At 42.5% G+C, this 18,603-nt stretch overlaps 1 protein-coding gene across 4 annotated transcripts in view; it reads left to right on the top strand.

Annotated features, from left to right (window-relative positions):
- Positions 1-17,965, top strand: part of BDNF (brain derived neurotrophic factor) — a 55,734-nt gene extending 37,769 nt beyond the window's left edge. For all 4 annotated transcript variants that reach the window (XM_044258992.1, XM_044258993.1, XM_044258994.1 and 1 more), the window contains one exon: positions 16,707-17,965. In XM_044258992.1, coding sequence (XP_044114927.1) covers positions 16,707-17,471 — 765 coding nt within the window. In that variant the 3' untranslated portion in view covers positions 17,472-17,965. The remainder of the gene's footprint in view (positions 1-16,706) is intronic.
- The last annotated feature ends 638 nt before the right edge of the window (positions 17,966-18,603 follow it).

The following is an 18,603-nucleotide window of genomic DNA, read 5'->3' as shown; positions in this document are numbered from 1 at the left end:
CACAGAGCTGAGGCAGCAAGTCCTTCCATTGGCTCATCCATGATGATTCATCTGTGATTTTCCCCAGTTTCTTAGTTAAGAAATGGCCGATTATCAGCCACTTCATAGGGTCAACTTAAAAACAAGTGGGAAAGGTAGACCCAGAACTCAGATCTTCATTCCCCAGTCCCAGGGACTACCCTCTATACCCAACTGCCCCACCTTGTGCTGGTCTCTTCCCGGAAATGTCCCAGAAATTGAGATGGCACTCAACAGACTTCTTGATTATAGTCACTACTGGGACATAGCAAAGGAACTGGCAAACATTTCTTGAGTGTCTGTTGCACCAGAGCAGTGTGGGAGAGTCATTGGTGTCAAAGGTGAAGTCAGTAGGTTCAACTTTTTTTAAAAAGTTGGTTAGTTTTAATTTAATTTCTTGTTAGTTAATTTACTTCCATGACTCAAAATCAAACAAGTGTTAAAAAGCCTGTGTTGAGGCATCTTGCCCGCCTCCGTTTCCCCACCCAGCACATACCATCTATAGGAGATCATTTGTACTAATCTCATGTGAATCCTTCATAGTGTTTTATGAAAACATAAGTAAATATGAATATATTATTATTTTCCCCCACTTTCAAAAATTTATTTTAAAAATTTATTTTAAGGTTCCCTCCCAAGTGTTGAAGCCATTTTTTTAAAGTAATCTCTATCTACAACGTAGAGATCAAACTCATGACCCTGAGATCAAGTCACATGCTTTTCTGACTAAGCCATCCAGGTGTCTGTAATTTCCCCCATTTTTTAAACAAAAGGTAATATTCTCTACATACACTGTTCTGCACCTTGCTTTTATTACCTGCCAGTATATTTCAGAGAGCTTATATTTCAGTATATAAGCAGCCAGTTGTTCTTTATAGTTGCATGGATTCTACTGCATATGTGCTGTATAGTTTATCTGTTTTCTTGCAACTGGAAATTGGGCAATCTAGTCTTTTTGATGTTCTATGCCTGTTGCAATTACAAATGTTGGGTATACATCATTTTGTACGTGTGTACCTACCTATATAGGTACATTCTCAGAAGTGGAATTGCTGGGTCAGCAGGAAAATTCATTTATAATTTTTTTTTTCATTTATAATTTTGATTGATGTTGCCTAAGGGCCCTGCAAAGGGTTTGGACCCTGGGGTGCCTGGGTGGCTCTGTTGGTTAAGCGTCTGCCTTCTGCTCAGGTCATGATCCTGGGACCCTGGGATCGAGCCCTGCACTGGGCTCCCTGCTGAGTGGGGAAGCCTGCTTCTACCTCTCCCCTTGCTCACAGTAACATCTCTCTTTCTCTCAACTAAATAAGTACAGTCTTTAAGAAAAAAAACAGAACAAAATAGAGAGCTCGAATCCTTTGTGTTCCCACCCTCAATGTATGAGAGTGGCTGTTTCTTTACAGCATTGCCAGCAGAGTATATGTCAATCTGAACAATGAAAAGTGGAAAGCAAACTTCTTTGTGAGGTCTCGGTCTCCCACCTTGCCCCTAGTTTGCAGTGGGAATATTGCACAGTCCCAGACTTGGTGAAGACCCCAGTTCCAGTGGAAATACTGCTTCACCATGGCCATGGGTTTATGCCAGCTCCAGTGACACACACAGAATGGACCCAGTTGCCACTTGTAGAAGCTCATGCAATGGAAATTTGAGCATGCACTCATTATTCACCTGACTAGCAGTTATAAATCTAAAGACCACAACAGTGTTGAGTAGAACAGAAAAGGAAATTGTTCCACCACAACGCTCTGTGTATCAGGATTTCAGTGCTCATTTCGCAGCTGTTAGCCTTATTTCTAGGTACTGAGTTCAGAAGATCTCTCCCAAATCACAGATGAGGTCTTGCTGAGTTTAGAACTTTCACACCCAAGGGGAAGCACTTTTGAGGAATGATTTTGCACTTTCCTAAAGATGTGTAATTGAATAATTAGTACTTTGTAAGATGAATTAAAGCTGGTGGAAGTACAATGTAAACACAAAACTGTGACACAGTATGGTCACACTTTTCCCTCAAAGTTGGCAGGCGGTCTCCTGCATCATACAAATAGGGAATCATATAAAAACACAGGATTTGTAGCCGAACTAGCATCTCCATGTTTCAAAAAGCACATATTCCAGGTCACGTTCACCTGACTCTCATTCTCATTGGAAAGATCGATTCTTAGTCTTACTTTCCTCTGCAGACAAAATGCTCTATTGAGGAAAAAAAAAATTTCCTTTTGCTCTACTGCCTAGAAAACTGTGGTTAAAAAGAGCCTGGCAGAATGGTTATTGCATTCAAACAAGCGTTCTTTTTCATTGAATTTTTGAGGGGGCCCCTTTAAAAGGGAAAAACCTGTCCTCTTCCTCTATATGGCCTGGTTGCAGTTGGGGAGTTGCAGTGATGACTGTATGTAGCTACACAAAAAAATAATTCCTCGGCATATGGGTGGACGGCCAGAAGCTAGCTGACACACCCCTGACAAAGACCCATTTTCTTTTGTTGATACCTGCGAAGGCTTTCACAACAGGCATTTCCAGTTCTGTTCACAGGCTCTTTGCAGCTACTTCTCTAGAAGTCTGCTCTCCTCCAAGGGTTGGCTGTGGCCAGAAGCCAGGTATCCTGTGTTTTGTGCCATTGTGCTTCCAACCTGCCACACACATTCAGGAGGTCATCTTGGGTACGTGTTCTGTATCCACTCAGTGTGGCTCTTGGGTCCACTTTCCCTTTGCTGTTTGTGCCAACAGCCTCTGGGCACCCGTTTGGAGGCAGGGAACCCCTGTGAAGTCTTCCACCCTATGACCTTTGTTCCTTGGGCTGTTTCAGCTTGGTTGCCCTTGTGGGCACACTCTGAGGGTCTGCTGCTCTGTCCATGTTGGATCCTCTGTTCTGTGGTCTTGGTGGTCCTACCTAGTTGTAGGAACTACTCCTTGAAGAAGGAATTTGAGACTATCCCACCATACCTTTTTTGCCATTCCTGTCTCAGCCCCTCAGCTCTGTTCTTGAGTTATAGGACCATGGCACAAGTCACAAGTGGGGTGGCCTAGGGAACCATCCTCTAGATTTTGAGGGGATTAGGTTGGGGTACTAAATAGAAAGACTTTACATCCTAAGTTGGTTTTGTTGTTGTTGTTGTTGTTTTCCTTAAGGCACATTGGCACTTGGGTCTTGATTGAGATCATTCTTATTCAAGTAGAGTTGACACAGGATTATTTGGCAGTTGTGGTTAATGATCTAAAAACCATGGGGTTCTGTTCGAGACCCAGTGAGATCTTCTCAGGGGAAGATGTTCTGACATTTCAAGCAAAAGTTCCTCTGTGCATTGTTCTGACACCACTATGCCCACGTATGCATGTACGGTTGATACCTTGAGGGAATGCTTCAGTATGGGGAAAACACAGTAAAGCAGAAACATTAGAGTGGTAGGCAATGTTTGTGAAATTAGTGTGTAAATAAACTGCTTACCAGGAATGATCGTAGAGGGCTTTGCTTAAATAAATAAGAAATTGATACATAGGGTTTGTGGGCTGTCTCTGCCAAGTAGATCTCCCTCAAAATGTAAGACCACATCCACATCTGACCCCGTGTGGAAAGAAGCATGCAAGCCATCTCTGGTGCGAATTCCATTTCTACCACGTGCTGGGTGTATGGTTTTTTGGGGGGGGGGGCAGGCGGCATGTGATTTTAGGCAATTTATTGAACCTCTCTGAGCCTCAGTTTTCTTAGCTATAAGCTGCGGATAACTCGGTTACCTACTGTGCCACTCAGAAATGTTAGCTATTATTTTTAATCATTTTTAATACGAAGAGAAGATTGATATTACTTATTTATCCAATTGTACAACTTCTCCCCAAATCCACCCCCACCCCGGACACACACCATTACCTCCAGTACTATGTTTATTTAAAAATACTGTGTAGATAGACACGTCCCTCATCCCACTGCTTGGATTAAATATGTTGGTGTTTCCGTTTGCATGTATTTTGTAGGAATCAATGTTTAGTGAAAAGGGATGGAGACACGCAGATGTTCCCACAGTCCTGATGCTCATGAGACAGAATCAAATGTTTCCATATAGGTACATCTATTGGCTTAAACGCCGTGGATATTTCCTGACCGGCCATATGGATCTTTTGTCGTCTGAGATGTTAATATTTTCCTTGTATTTTATAATAGCTCTGGAACACGGCCAGTTTCTGGAACAGGGTCCACATGGCTCATTATGCACAGGGCCCAGAAACTGGCTTGCTTGTGCTTCTCACATGAACAGGGACACGTACAAGAGTTGGGGGCTGTGGTAGGGCCGTGGGCAGGGGCACATACTCCCTTATTCTTGCCTCTGCATTAAGCTACAAATAATGAGCACTTTCCTGTGCTTTACAATAAGTCATTAAAAGAAATTATAGAGTCAGATGCAAAAATAACCCGAAGGACAACTGGATGTGTGGAACCACCAGTTTAACCCTCCACGTGCGCAGGAGGTTAATCCTCGTTAACGCTCGGAACACTGAGTTTCTATAGAGAGGGCTGCGTGTCCGCACACGTCTTGGCATCTGCCCACACGCTTCAGTACGGTGTGACTGTGCATCGCAGAAGAAGGGCTGCGGCATGTGGAATTTAACAAACCGATTCCTGAAAATGGTCTCATCAAGGTGAGCAATGGACAGCTAATGGCATTCTCTTGCTAATTTCATCTTTCCCTTGGGATTTCCATAGTGGTTTTAAAAGGATCGCTAGTCTTTTGTCCTAGGGGCACTGTCTCTGTCCAGTTTCTTCTCCCACCTATTTTGCACCTCTTGCTTTGTAAAAATTAATGTTCTCTGTTGTAGTTCAGAGGATGCGATCTAAACTAGACAGAGGTCTCTTCATCAGCTGAGAATCATCTGTCCCCTTTCTCAGTTTACCCCTTCTGAAGTCATGACATTGAAGGCTTCCAGTTTGGACCTAAGATGGCTCTAATTACGAACAGATAGTTTTGTGATGGAATTCGCTCAGATAACTAATTAACCGCAGGAATACATGGGCTGTGGAAAATTTCAGGAGCACCATCTGTGGAAAAACTGGGAAGGGCATGCCGTTACCACAGCTCCGGGGTCCATTAAGAGTGTGTTTGTGTGGGGACCGTGTGTCGTGGGCGGTGACTCACAGCTGTTGAAATTCCCATAGCATCTCACCGCAGGAGTTCCAGGGTGTCTGCAACACCTTACAAGCAACCTGTTGATTTGAAGTTTCCAATTCTGAGGAAAGACTGAAATATAGTCTCTTTTGTTTGTTTTTGGTCTTTGTTTTTAATTGTCCTGGTTCTGGCTTGTTCTCAGTGTCCGCATTATGGCAAACTCCTTGAGGGGGGATTCCTTTTATCCTCTGGCTTGAGAGAGTTACTGCATGTTCTCTCCCCTTAGGGACAAAGGGCACAGTTACGTCACCCTTGCACTTTTTTAAAGTACAGAGCATGCTTATTCCTCAAGCCCAGAACTTGGAAGACCGTGCTCTGCTGCGCTTGCACAGCATCCCCGATAGTAGGTGTGCTGTGTTCGTCATTTGGAGGAGGCACCCCTTTAGCTGTGTTCACATCTGTACCATGTGGGGCTCACAGTGGAACCCAGTAATACTTAGGATTTTGCCTGGGAAAAGAAGGTTCTGTGTCATCTCAACCCCACCCATTTGCAGGTGATCTAACAGCAACACCATCAGGGTTCCCAGTGTGAGTCATTTGTGTACGTATTGGTGACTTGGTGACTCGGTGTTTGGGAACTAGCTGTCTCTGCAGTCCTTTGCAAAAAACCTAAACAGTGAAGCAATCTCCAGTTCTGTTGATGAAACTATCCCATCAACTCCCTGAGGATGTCCCTGTAACTCAAGAAGTTTTAGACTTTTCTTTAGAAAACTTTTTTTTTTTTTTTTTTTTTTTTTAAGCCATGTTTCCTCCTTCGGTCTTGAAGCAAATGATCCTAGTTGTTGGAACCCAACTGAGAAATTGGGTTGCTTGCTGGGTACCTTACTGAGATAAAGACGAATTTGGGTTGGATAGGAGATTTGGATACTTGATATATGGATATGTTTTAGGGTTTTGTTGTTGCTGCCATTGCTGTTGTTTGTGGGTTTTATTTAAGCATTAAACCTGTTAGTTTTAGGGCAGACTTAGAAATAAATCTTCATTGAGTGAGTGAGTCCGTTTTCCCTGCCTTTGTCTTGGTTTCACCATCAGAGACATCTGGCTGAAAGGAATATTCATGTGTGTGGAAATCTATCACCTGCCAATGCCGTTGGTGTCATTTCCAGTCTGATTCTGATCGAGGGAGAAATGTTAGGCCTTCTAAGTCTTCGGGGAGGCCAATTTTGCCTGCACGTGGCTCATGACATTGAGATTGAAAATTAGTGATTGAGTGGAAGTCCAGATTTAGGTCAGTAGTACAATATAAATTCTCGATGAATCACATTTATGGGTACCCTGTACTTTATTGTATAAACACAATAGTGGGAAAGCCAGGTGACATGTAAAGGGAACCCAGATTTATTTATTATCATTACAAAAGCAAAATTATTTTCCTACATAATAAATGTCCTAATAAAAAAAGTGGAACCAATGAAGAGATGGCAGGTAAGCCCATGACATGCTCAGAATGCACCACAAATACTTAAGTCAACAGCCCTTTCATTTCCTGAGCCTAAGTAGCTTCCTTCCTCTTTATCATTTACAGTCCAATGTTTCCCAACTTTAATAAGTATATAAATCACCTTGAAGTACATGAATCTTGTCAAAGTACAGATGCTGTTTTAGTGGACAGGGTGGATGGAATAGAGGAAGGGAAGCTGAGCTGCTTTTTTTTTTTTTTAAGATTTTATTTATTTATTTGAGAGCGAGAGAGAGGAAAGCACAGAGGACAAGTGAGAGGGAGAAGCAGAATCGCCATTGAGTAAGAAGCCTGAGACAGGACTCAATCCCAAGACCCCGGGATCAAGGCCTGAGCTGAAGGCAGCAGATGCTTAACCGACTAAGCCACCCATGCACCTTGAGAGTCTTCATGTCTTGTGAGCTCTTAGGCGATGGTAATGCTGCTGGTCCATGGATCTCACTTTGAGAGGCAAGGTTTCATTTAATTTTTTTCAGGTCCTTGGAAAGTAGGTTATTGAAACTTAATGGAACCTGGTAGATCATATCACAATTAACATTACTATCTGCCATGTTAGAGGAATTTAATAATGCATTTTTTTTGCAATTTAATAGAACATTGTTCAGACAATGACAAATACCATATGATTTCATGTGGAATTTAAGAAACAAAACAAACAAGCCAAGGGGAGAAAAGAGAGAGAGAGACAAATCAAGAAACAGACTTAACCACAGAGAACAGACTGGATGGTTACTAGCGGGGAGAGTCATGGGGGGATGGGTTAAACAGATGAAGGGGATTAACGAGTGCACTTAACCATGATGAGCATGGGGTCATGTATGGAATTATTGAATCAGTGTGTTTCACACTTGAAACTAACATAGCACGGTGTGTTAATTAACTGTACTTAAAGTAAGAGGCTTAACAAGTTGAGAACAATAGTAATAGAACAGTATTAAGTCTGAACTTAATTATAACCAAATCTCACCTGAAATTCTAAAGAAAACAGAATCCTAATTAAAGAGGTTAAGCTTTTAATTGGATGTTAACTGCCATTTTGTTCCGTAATCAAAAAAACAGCAGTTTGAGGGATGCCTGGATGGTGAGTTGGTTAAGTGTCCATCTCTGGTCATGATCTCAGGGTGGTGAGAGCCAGCCTGGTGTTGGGCTCCACACTCAGCACGAGTCTGACTGCGATTCTCTCCCTTTTCCCTTCCCCTGTGCATGTGAGCACTCACATACTCTCTCTCTCTCTCAAATAAGTATACAAAATCTTTTTAAAAATTAGTTTAGGGGCAAAGGGGGGTGGGGTTATGGACATTGGGGAGGGTATGTGCTATGGTGAATGCTGTGAAGTGTGTAAACCTAGCGATTCACAGACCTGTACCCCTGGAGATAAAAATATATTATATGTTTATTAAAAAATTTAAAAATTTTAAAAAAAAGAAATTAAAAAGAAATAGTTTAGGGGCACCTGGGTGGCTGAGTTGGTTAAGCAACTGCCTTTGGCTCAGGTCATGATCCTGGAGTCCTGGGATGGAGTCCTGCATCGGGCTCCCTGCTCAGTGGGCAGTTGGCTTCTCCCTCTGAGGCTCCGCACTCTCATGCTCTCCCTTTCTCATTCTCTGTCTCTCAAATAAATAAAATCTTTAAGAAAAAAGTTTAAAAAATAGTTTAAAACTGTATTTTAAAAAGCAAAATTTTGGTTGTCTGTTCATTTGATGGGCAATTGACTTGTGCATGCTTGACTTTACCACAGAGGTGTGTGCTCTTTGGGCAGTATTACTCTTTGAAGAGGAGGTGAACATGGATAGGACCGTTAGCTATGGGTGGCTCTGGCTTTCAGGGATTCTTCCTTGGTTACCACAGACCAGTAGGTTTCTTGGGGCAGTTGGGTTAAAGGCACTTGAAGACCTTTGGATGGTGGCAGCTGTGCCTGGGATTGGGATGCCTGGTAGGGTGTTCTCTTCCCAGACCTGGTCCTTGGGCCAGGCGCGTTGTACAAGGTACTGTACAAATTGTAATTCAGAGGAGAAGACCCCTCCCCATCCTAATGGGAAATATGGGCTAGTGTTACTCCTCAATAAGCTGGGTGTCTGACCAGTAGAAAAATATTTGCTTTTTTCAAGGACGGAGTATGGGATAGAAGGTGTTACTAAAAGACCAGAGCTGTTGTGCTTTCTATCAAAGATGTTTGTAAATTTATCAAATTAATAATTCAGTGCAATATACTTTTTTATGCAATAATTACATGTATGTATTATTCTGGGTCTTAAGAACCAGCAATTTCTCTGTATTCTTAGGCTAAGTAATGTCCGTGTGTGTCCCAATACCATGCACCCACTGGGGATCAGAGAGTCCCCTGTTGTGAAGGACTGTGCTGTGTAGAATGCACAGTTGGATACCCATGAACATAAACTACATTATGATTGAAAACTACATTTTTAAAGGCACTTCCTTCAAAGCTTTGGAACATCTGCCTCATCCGATTTCATTTACTAAAATATGTATTAGTTTCATTTGATCGGTCATTCAGGGAAGTAACTAAATATCTGTCGTGATCATTAGGCCCACACTGCCATTTTACTTAGGGATTCCAACTGCCAATTGTTTTGCCTCAGGAGCGTGAAGCTATTTGTTTGTTTGTTGTTTTTGTTTGTTTTTTAAATTCTCGGCTAAGCAGTATATATACCTAGTGGAAAAATAATGCAGAGAAATGAAAAAAAAAAAATACTAGTTTCTGTAGTTGAAGGCCTAGTTTTCCTTTGGAATCTGAGGTTCTGACCTTGTTCTATCAGGGGAACCACAGCAAATGGATGAGTTGATTAAAAACTCTGGTCCCCTTTCCGCCTGTACGAAAGGGGGGTAATTATAGTTACCTGCACCCCTAGGGTCCTATGAGTCTTAATTAGTTAATATTTGCAAAGTATTTGGAGATCTTTGAATTAAAAGTGCTGAGCCGTGGAATCCAAGTTCAGTGTAGTTATAATTGGAATGAGAATTTTGGTTGTGGCCTTCCCTCATCCACCCTCCATGATGTTCTTTTAGCCAACCTGGACATGACCTGTGGTTCACATTCATGTCTGCACACTTCTCTCTAACCCCTTCTCTTTTGCAACCCACTTCAGCCTAAAAATAAATAATAGAACTAAATTAAGTTAAAAGAAAGAGAAAATAGAAAAGAAATAGAAAAAGAAAAAGAATAGAAAAGAGAAGAAAGTTAAAATAAATAGAAATAAATTAAGTTAAAACTTAACTCTAATCTTACTTAAGTAACTACTCAGAATTTATCTGTTTGTTCAGCAAGTGTGTGCGCGCACACACACAGGGCTGGGGAAAGGAAGGGCTGAGGTAGAGGGAGAGAGAGAAAGAGCAAGAATTTTTTTTTTTAAGTTTTGTTTTGTTTTAATGTATTTGACAGACAGAAATCACAAGTAGGCAGAGAGGCAGGCAGAGAGAGAGGAGGAAGCAGGCTGCCTGCTGAGCAGGGAGCCCAATGCGGGGCTCAATCCCAGGACCCTGGGATCATGACCTGAGCCAAAGGCAGAGGCTTTAACCCACTGAGCCACCCAGGCACCCCAAGAAAGAGCAAGAATCTTAAACAGGTTCCATGCCTACTGTGGAGCCGGTCTCAACCCTGAGATCATGACCTGAGCTGAAATCAGGAGTCAGCTACTTAACCAACTAAGCCACCCAGGCACCCCTCACTATTTATTTCTGAAGTTCAACAGGCACCAAGAAGAAAATCAGTGAATTAACTGGTCTTTCCCACTCGATCATTCTTTCAGGCCCTCCTGTACCTGCTGATAAACTGGGCTTCTGGAAGCGTTTTCCCGCTCAGAAACTCCTCACTGGCTCTTCCATGTCTGCAAAGCAGGGTCAGAGTCATTAGCATCCTCCTGAGAGCCTTTCCGAATCTGACAGTCACTCACTGTTACTTCTCACTATTCCCTTAAAGAGTTCTTCTCTCTCCAAACGTGCTCTAGGACTCCAACCAAGCCTCCACCCATCCAGTGGTGTCTTTTCTGGACACATCTAAACCCTCCCTATCCTCCCCTTCCTCTTCACAGAGCACTCTTCATTCTCTAACTGGAAGTAACCTCTTTCTCTTTACACAATTTTTTCTTTACTTTTCCTGGGTCTTTTCTACCTTTCTGTTTTCGTTACTTAAATATATGTCCTGCTTCCGAACTCCTAGACCGTAAGATTTGAAGGTAGATTCTTTGGGTGATGAATGAACAAACAAAGGCTAATACATGCATAGAGTGAAACTGGATACAAATTAAAGATTATTTACATTGATTTGCAAGATTGCATTGAGGTGGTGTCTTCATAGGCTTGCATCATGTATGTTAGGAATTAAATATTAATTGATAATTTCTTCAACGTTATCATTATCCTTGTTACTTATAGGACTGTCTAAGATGAGCAGCCATATCTTTAAACTTTTGATTACATGCTCATAGACAAAACGCTAAGGGATTAGCAACAAGGAACACTTTGTGTGTTTTCTCCTGTTTGCCTGAATGACCCCTATTACTGTTTGCTTTCCCTTCTTAGCTTTGGCCATGGAAATGTTGTTCTAGGGTGCCTAAGTTTTTGCAGAGCTTTCCTTTAGAGGAAGGCCGTGTTGTCTGAAATTCCATCCACTGGAATGGCATTAAAGTCAAAGGGTCTTACGGGTCACAGTTATCCAGTACTACAAAGCAACGTCTCAGTGGTGCTGCCTTTACAAAGTCGGGCTCCAGGATACACACACCTGCCGAGAGCTCTGGCTACATTTTAGAAGCTCCTTCTCTGACCACCCTCTGTAGCAGAGCCTTCCTTCTCCCTGCCGTTAAATATTGTAAACCCAGCAGCATGTCCTGATGGTTAAAAACCTGGACGAAGAGCTAACCTGTAAACCTCTCTGAACCATAATTGTCTCATCTGTTTAATGTGGATAATAATAACTGCCTTATCTCCTTTTAACAGGCCAATTAGATCATACTTGTGAGTGTTCTACAGTCTTGAAATGTTAAGTTATTACTATAGCATGCTGTCATGGATATTCATCTGGTTGAATGTTTAAGACTTGTGAGTCATGCTTAAAACTAACTTTCCTTCTATTTTGTAGATTTTCTTTTTAGCCTGGTGTACTATATTTAATTTTTTGAGAATGAGGCTAAAAAAGAAATCCTCTCTAGCATTTTATAGATGTGCTTGAGTTGATTGTTGTAAGCCTTGGAGCAGAATTAGACAGCCCCAGTGAATTCATTACGTATAAAGAGATATATAGACTGTCTACTTAGCAGTATCACACTGCCTCCCATCTTTGGCGTAACAAAGTCTCATCTGAAGGGCCTAAAACGTTTGGAATTGCCATGGAAGCTTTTACTTACGTTTAGGATTTCCTGAGACAGTGTATAAAATCACTCACTGAAGAGGTTAACAGCGAAAAAGGCAGTTACAAGACTTAAAAGTTCAAGTTTTGCTATGATTATTGTCACTGGCTGCTTTTTCAAAGTCTTTTATTAGAAACAGAGCTATACAAATGATAGGGGCTGTTCATAGGATGTCATGTTATTTGCTTGTTAGAAATCATCCAAGTAAAGCTTTGAGCTCTGAGAGAAGCTGAAGAGATTCCTCATGGCTGATCATTGACATCTATAAGATCTCCTCGAGCTTATAATTTGGGTTTAGCATGGCCTGTACTTGACCAAATAATTCCCTGGGTTCACTGGTGCTTTTCAAATGGGAAGTCTTCCCCTGAAAATTAGGTCAAAACTGTCTTCTCATGGTTTAATCAACTCATCAGTAAGTTTTCACTGAGAATTATTCTATTACTCTGTGTTAAGCATTAATGGGGTCAGACATGATCCATTCCCTCAGAGAGCTTATCATCTAACTGAAGACTGCCAGTGGTTGGCAGGCACCATCAACAATTAACAAGCGAGTAGGGAATGAAGTACTAAATGAGATGTAACACGCAAATTGTAGAAGAGAAGGAGGACAGTGTGTGCTCGAGTAATTAGGGAAGGTGGCAGGTGTGATTTGATGTTTGAACTGGGCCGTGAAGGATGAACAAGACTTCGTCAGAGAGAAAAGAATGTGCCGGGAATGGAGCAAGTCGCTTCCAGGCAATAATGTTTCCGGGGCTCCAGGGACTCTGGCCTGATCAGGGTAGATAGAGGTAAGGTAAGACCGTATTTTGAGAGGTGTGAATACCAGTTCAAAGAGGTTAGATGGGACCTAGTGGAACAAAAATGCCATTGCAAGTTTTTGTAAGAGAATGGTGAGCTAAGAGTGGTTAGTCAGGCAGTGGTCATCGTGGCTGAACGGAGCAGAAAGGATGTGAAGGACGCCAGGGGGACATTGTAGTCCCCAGATGAGATGGTGACAGCTGAGCCAAGATGGTGGCAGCGGGATGGAAGGGAAAAGGGATGGACAAGAAAAATGGCTCAGGAAAAATGACCAGGACTTTTTGCTGATTGTACTTGAAGACCATACCAAAAAGGTACGGTCAAACTTGATTCCAAGACTCACCTTCGGCCTGGGTGGTCCAAAGCATTTAGAAATCACTGTCAGAAACAGAAAAGTTAGGGAGTAACATTGTCCCCTCAAAAAGTACTGAGTTGGGTGTTGGATGCATTACTGGGCCTTGTGAGTAAATAGGCAGTGAGCATCCCAGAAGTGTCCCTCTGGGCAGGGCTGGAGATGGGGGCTGGACTTCAGCACTAGAAAGTTCATTACTGACTCTGTGCAGATGTTCAGCTTTGAGAGGTGCGCCCAGTGTGGGCTTCAGGATATAAGCCAAGTTCTATTGACTCAGATAGCCTTTGTTCCTCTGAAACAGTTACTTATGGAACTGCTAAGAAGAATATACAAAGGACTCACTACTTATGTAACCAAAAAGTTACTAAGGAAAAGATGAGAACAGTGAAAGGCAGGGTAAACGTCTTTAAGCCCAGTGTAGAAAAAGGTGTCATTAAGAGACTCCTCACTGTGGTTGAGGTAAAAAAGCAATGTCTCACCTCTGTAGTTGAAGATGCCTGAGGACCTTGGCCCATTTTAAGCAGTTTGTGTGGGCACTTAGTAAATATTTACAAGACTTACTCTCTTTGATTAATTCCAAAATGAACATTTTCTGTTTCATATTTTTAACATCTTCGAAATGGCTTGTGTCCTACAGTTGATGTCCTTTTGTTGTTCTGGTTGGCCAGGTAGGAAGGAGTCCCAGCACAGCTGTCATCACCTTAACCAACTTACTTTGCTTGGTTTTCTTTTGTTACATTTGCAGAAAAATTATATATGATAAAATGTGTCCTAATAAGTCTAAAAGAGCTCTTCGGTAAGTATACAGTAACACTTTGGGGTGATAAAGAAGGCACTTTTGGCTGCATTTATAATTTCTTAGTGGTACACAAAATGGTGTGTTTTGTAATGCCAGTGTCTTAGATTTAGTGAAATAATAGTATTGAAAGATGACTGATCACAGCAGATCTGTACCCGAGCGATATAGATGGCTGGGGTAGAATATTCTAGATTGGCATTCTTTCCTCAGCCTCCATCTGAGGTGCCCCTTGGTAGTTTTAATTTGAACAGGGAACATTAGGAAAAAGGGTTTTCCTTCAGTGGTAATACCACCTGCCAGGAGTAGAAAGCTCCTCGGAGGATGCATTTCTTTGATGCTGAAGAATCCGGGACATTCACAAAAAGTTCAGGTGTGGTGAAAGACTCGTGGATCCCCTCACCCAAGAATTCAACACTGCCACAGGATGCAAGCAGCAAGAGGTTCTTTATTGAAGAGCAGGCGCCTGCGGGTGGTCAGCAGCTCCTGCCAGCTGAGCACACCAGGCTGGGGTGGTACAGGATTTTTATAGATAGGTACAAATAAGTTTTGGATGGGGCAGGGCTGATTGGCTGACAATTTGAACATTTGAAAAAGGCATACTTGGTGTTTGCGGATTGGCTTTGGAGGACTCCCGCGCGAAGAAAAAGGTGGGGAGGGGGAGTTGGGCCTTATTACTCAGCAGAGAAGTATCTTGCCTACGTGACTATGCGACCCCCTGCCTACGTGACTAACGGGACTATGCGACCCCCCCCTACCTATGCCTCTGGCTGTTAGCAAAAGGTATCTTGCTCAAACAGGAGACTAGTGTCACGCCTTAAAAGCCAAGCGGTTACAGAAAAGCAAAAGAGCGATTAAGTAATTAACAACTGGGGGAAGGGTCTAACAGGGGGAGGGTGAAGCCAAGCGATTACAGAAAAGCAAGAAAGCGATTAGTTAATCAATGGCCAGGGGGAAGGGTGTCTATACGCGGGGTCTTTCAGTGGTTCATTCAAACCAGGATGCTCTTCCTACCCGCAGACCCTTGTGTGTCCAGACAGCCCTGAGCATGCTTTCTCTTTGTGCAAAGTGAGAATGAATCCACAAGGAAATTTGTGGGTGTTTGGGGATGGTAATAGCTCTCTTATAAAAGCGGAGAACAGAAGCATTGTTTCTCTGTACCAGCATTTGCAGCCATTTCTGCAGTGTGACCTATTGACTGGAGGAGGTAGGTTGTTGCCTTCCTGTACAGTGACACTTCATGGACAGGAAGTCCATGGGTAGCACAGTGTAACAACTAGGGCATGTGTGTGTCTCTTTGTAAATCCTTGCTCTGGGACTGAGAACTAGGAGTAGTTAGAGTGTCGGACCTGGGCGATGCTTCTCTCTCTTGCTAAGGGACCCAGAGCTTCAGGTAAGTGACATTGAAGTCCTTCACCATCTGATGGTAACCTTGGGTCGGTCCGTAGGTATGTTTTCATGTTGTTTGTTCGCCCATTCTAATTGGCTTCCCAGAGCCTGCCTGTAGACATGCAGCCAAATTTACACTGGAAAACCCTCTGGCAAACAGGAAAAGATTAATTTTGTGGTGTGCTGTTAAGGGACTTCCCAGAAAACTTCAAAAGCACAGAAAGAAGCACTAGCTGCCTATTCCAAAATGTGCAAAATGCCACTCAGCTTTTTAAAGGTGTGATAAACTCAAAGCCCTCTCATACACATATATACACCAGACCACATTTTCAGTGGAAGGAGAAGCTGAGCTTTCTGAGATGGGGCTGTCTGTGTGTGAGCCAGGAAAGCCAAGGGCTAAGGAGCTCAGAGTTGCTGGAGAGAACTGTGGATCTGCATCTGGGAGGCATTTGAAATTGACTTCAGTGCCTTTTTAATGCAGACTTTTCCAGTTCTCTCTTAAGCAGACACATTGTTTTCATATCAGCCCCAGGCATAGACACACCATTAAATTCAAGGGGTAGAAAATGATTTGTGTTTGGAAATAAGCAAAACATTTTCAGTTGTGACCACCCAGGTGTAGTAGGGAGACTCTGGAGCTGATGTTGGGAGCCCCAAGCTCTAATATAAACTTTCTTCAGGACAGGAAACAAATCCTTTGGTTTCCTTATCTGTAAAGCAGGATGGCTTGATGGAATTATCTTTCTGCTTTATTCTGATAGATTATTGGGGGGGGGGGGTCAATGTAAAGGCTCTTTACAGCTCCCTGACTTCTTTTTTATGATGCTTCCCAAGCCTAGATATCACAAGGCTAGGAAAGCCCCCACAGACCCCTCAGGCCACGACCATTCCTGTCACATGTTCCCTCAATAGGACCATGTTGCCAACTCAGGGGGGAAAAAATGACTATTACACTTGCAGTTGTTGCTTAGTAACATTTCTGATTTTGTGTTTCTTGTGACAGCCTGAGCAGAGATCATTAAAAATTAAACTTACAAAGCTGCTAAAGTGGGAGGAAGGAGGAGACCTTGAAGGCACCATTTTTTTTTTCACTTGTTTAGAAGCCATCTAACCTCGGGTTTCAGTGCCTCGTCTTGGGGCAAACACAGCACAGTCTCTGGTTTATATTAAACCACATAGAGAGCACACTCCTGACATTAACGTGTGTCCTGCTGCAGCTGGAGTTTATCACCAGTACATAAAACCCTTGACCCTGCAGAATGGCCTGGAATTACGATTCCCTGTTTGGCACTGCATAGTACAGTCGCATTGCATCCCCCCGCCCGGCGGAAGAAAGCCCTAACGAGCTCTGTGTCTCCTTTCTGCTTTCTCCCTGCAGTTCCACCAGGTGAGAAGAGTGATGACCATCCTTTTCCTTACTATGGTTATTTCATACTTCGGTTGCATGAAGGCTGCCCCTATGAAGGAAGCAAACGTCCGAGGACAAGGCAGCTTGACCTACCCAGGTGTGCGGACCCATGGGACTCTGGAGAGCATGAATGGGCCCAAGGCAGCCTCGAGAGGCCTGACTTCCTTGGCTGACACTTTTGAACACGTGATAGAAGAGCTGTTGGACGAGGACCAGAAAGTGCGGCCCAACGAAGAGAACAATAAGGACGCGGACTTGTATACTTCCAGGGTAATGCTTAGTAGTCAAGTGCCTTTGGAGCCTCCTCTCCTGTTTCTGCTCGAGGAATACAAAAATTACCTGGATGCTGCAAACATGTCTATGAGGGTCCGGCGCCACTCTGACCCCGCCCGCCGTGGGGAGCTGAGCGTGTGCGACAGCATTAGCGAGTGGGTGACCGCGGCGGATAAAAAGACTGCAGTGGACATGTCGGGCGGGACGGTCACGGTCCTTGAAAAAGTCCCCGTATCAAAAGGCCAGCTGAAGCAGTACTTCTATGAGACCAAGTGCAATCCCATGGGTTACACAAAGGAGGGCTGCAGGGGCATAGACAAAAGGCATTGGAACTCCCAGTGCCGAACTACCCAGTCGTACGTGCGGGCCCTTACCATGGATAGCAAAAAGAGAATTGGCTGGCGATTCATAAGGATAGACACTTCCTGTGTATGTACATTGACCATTAAAAGGGGAAGATAGTTGATTTATGTTGTATAGATTATATTGAGACAAAAATTATCTATTTGTATATATACATAACAGGGTAAATTATTCAGTTAAGAAAAATAATTTTATGAACTGCATGTATAAATGAAGTTTATACAGTACAGTGGTTCTACAGTCTATTTATTGGACCTATCCATGACCAGAAGGGAAACAGTCATTTTGCGCACAACTTTAAAAAGTCTGCATTACATTCCTCGATAATGTTGTGGTTTGTTGCCGTTGCCAAGAATTGAAAACGTAAAAAGTTAAAAAATAATAATAATAAATTGCATGCTGCTTTAATTGTGAATTGATAATAAACTGTCCTCTTTCAGAAAACAGACAAAAAAAAAAAAACAACAAAAATTTGAACCAAAACATTCCGTTTACATTTTAGACAGTAAGTATCTTCGTTCTTGTTAGTACTATTATCTGTTTTACTGCTTTTAACTTCTGATAGCGTTGGAATTAAAACAATGTCAAGGTGCTGTTGTCATCGCTTTACTGGCTTAGGGAATGGGGGATGGGAGGGCTATATTTTTGTTTGTTTTGTGTTTTTTTTTTTCCGTTTGTTTTGTTGTTTTGTTTTGTTTTGTTTTTTAGTTCCCATAGGGAGTAGGGATGGGGAAAGAATTCTTTAACTATATATTCTGGTTGATAAGGGATTTATTTGTATGTGGTAAAGATGTTTGCAATATCAATCAGATGACTGGAAAGTGTATAAAAATTAAGGCAACTGAACAAAGTGCTCACTCCACTTCCCACAGTGCACCTCCTAGGCTCCCACTCGCCATTTGGGCCTTGGTCAGGGGAGGCTCCTTTTATTGGAAAGACCTACATTTTCATAGAGCACATTCTTTCCCTCCCTCCCCCTTTGGTCCCCCCTTTTGTTTTCTCTTAAAAGAAGAAAAATCAGTTGCGCGCTCTGAAATATTTTATCACTGCTATGAACGAGTGAACCAATTTTGTCCTTGTGGCACTCCTATAAGCATGGAGAATAGTGATTTCTTTCTTTTCTTTTCTTTTCTTTTTCTTTTCTTTTCCTTTTTTTTAAGAGAAAAAAACAACAAAATACAAAAACGAAGATTCTTTTTTACGAGGGGTAAACATTCAGTCAATCATTGTA

Source organism: Neovison vison, chromosome 7 (assembly GCF_020171115.1).
Source record: "Neovison vison isolate M4711 chromosome 7, ASM_NN_V1, whole genome shotgun sequence".
NCBI classification, from domain to species: domain Eukaryota; kingdom Metazoa; phylum Chordata; class Mammalia; order Carnivora; family Mustelidae; genus Neogale; species Neogale vison.
This window is presented reverse-complemented; position numbering and strand designations above follow the sequence as displayed.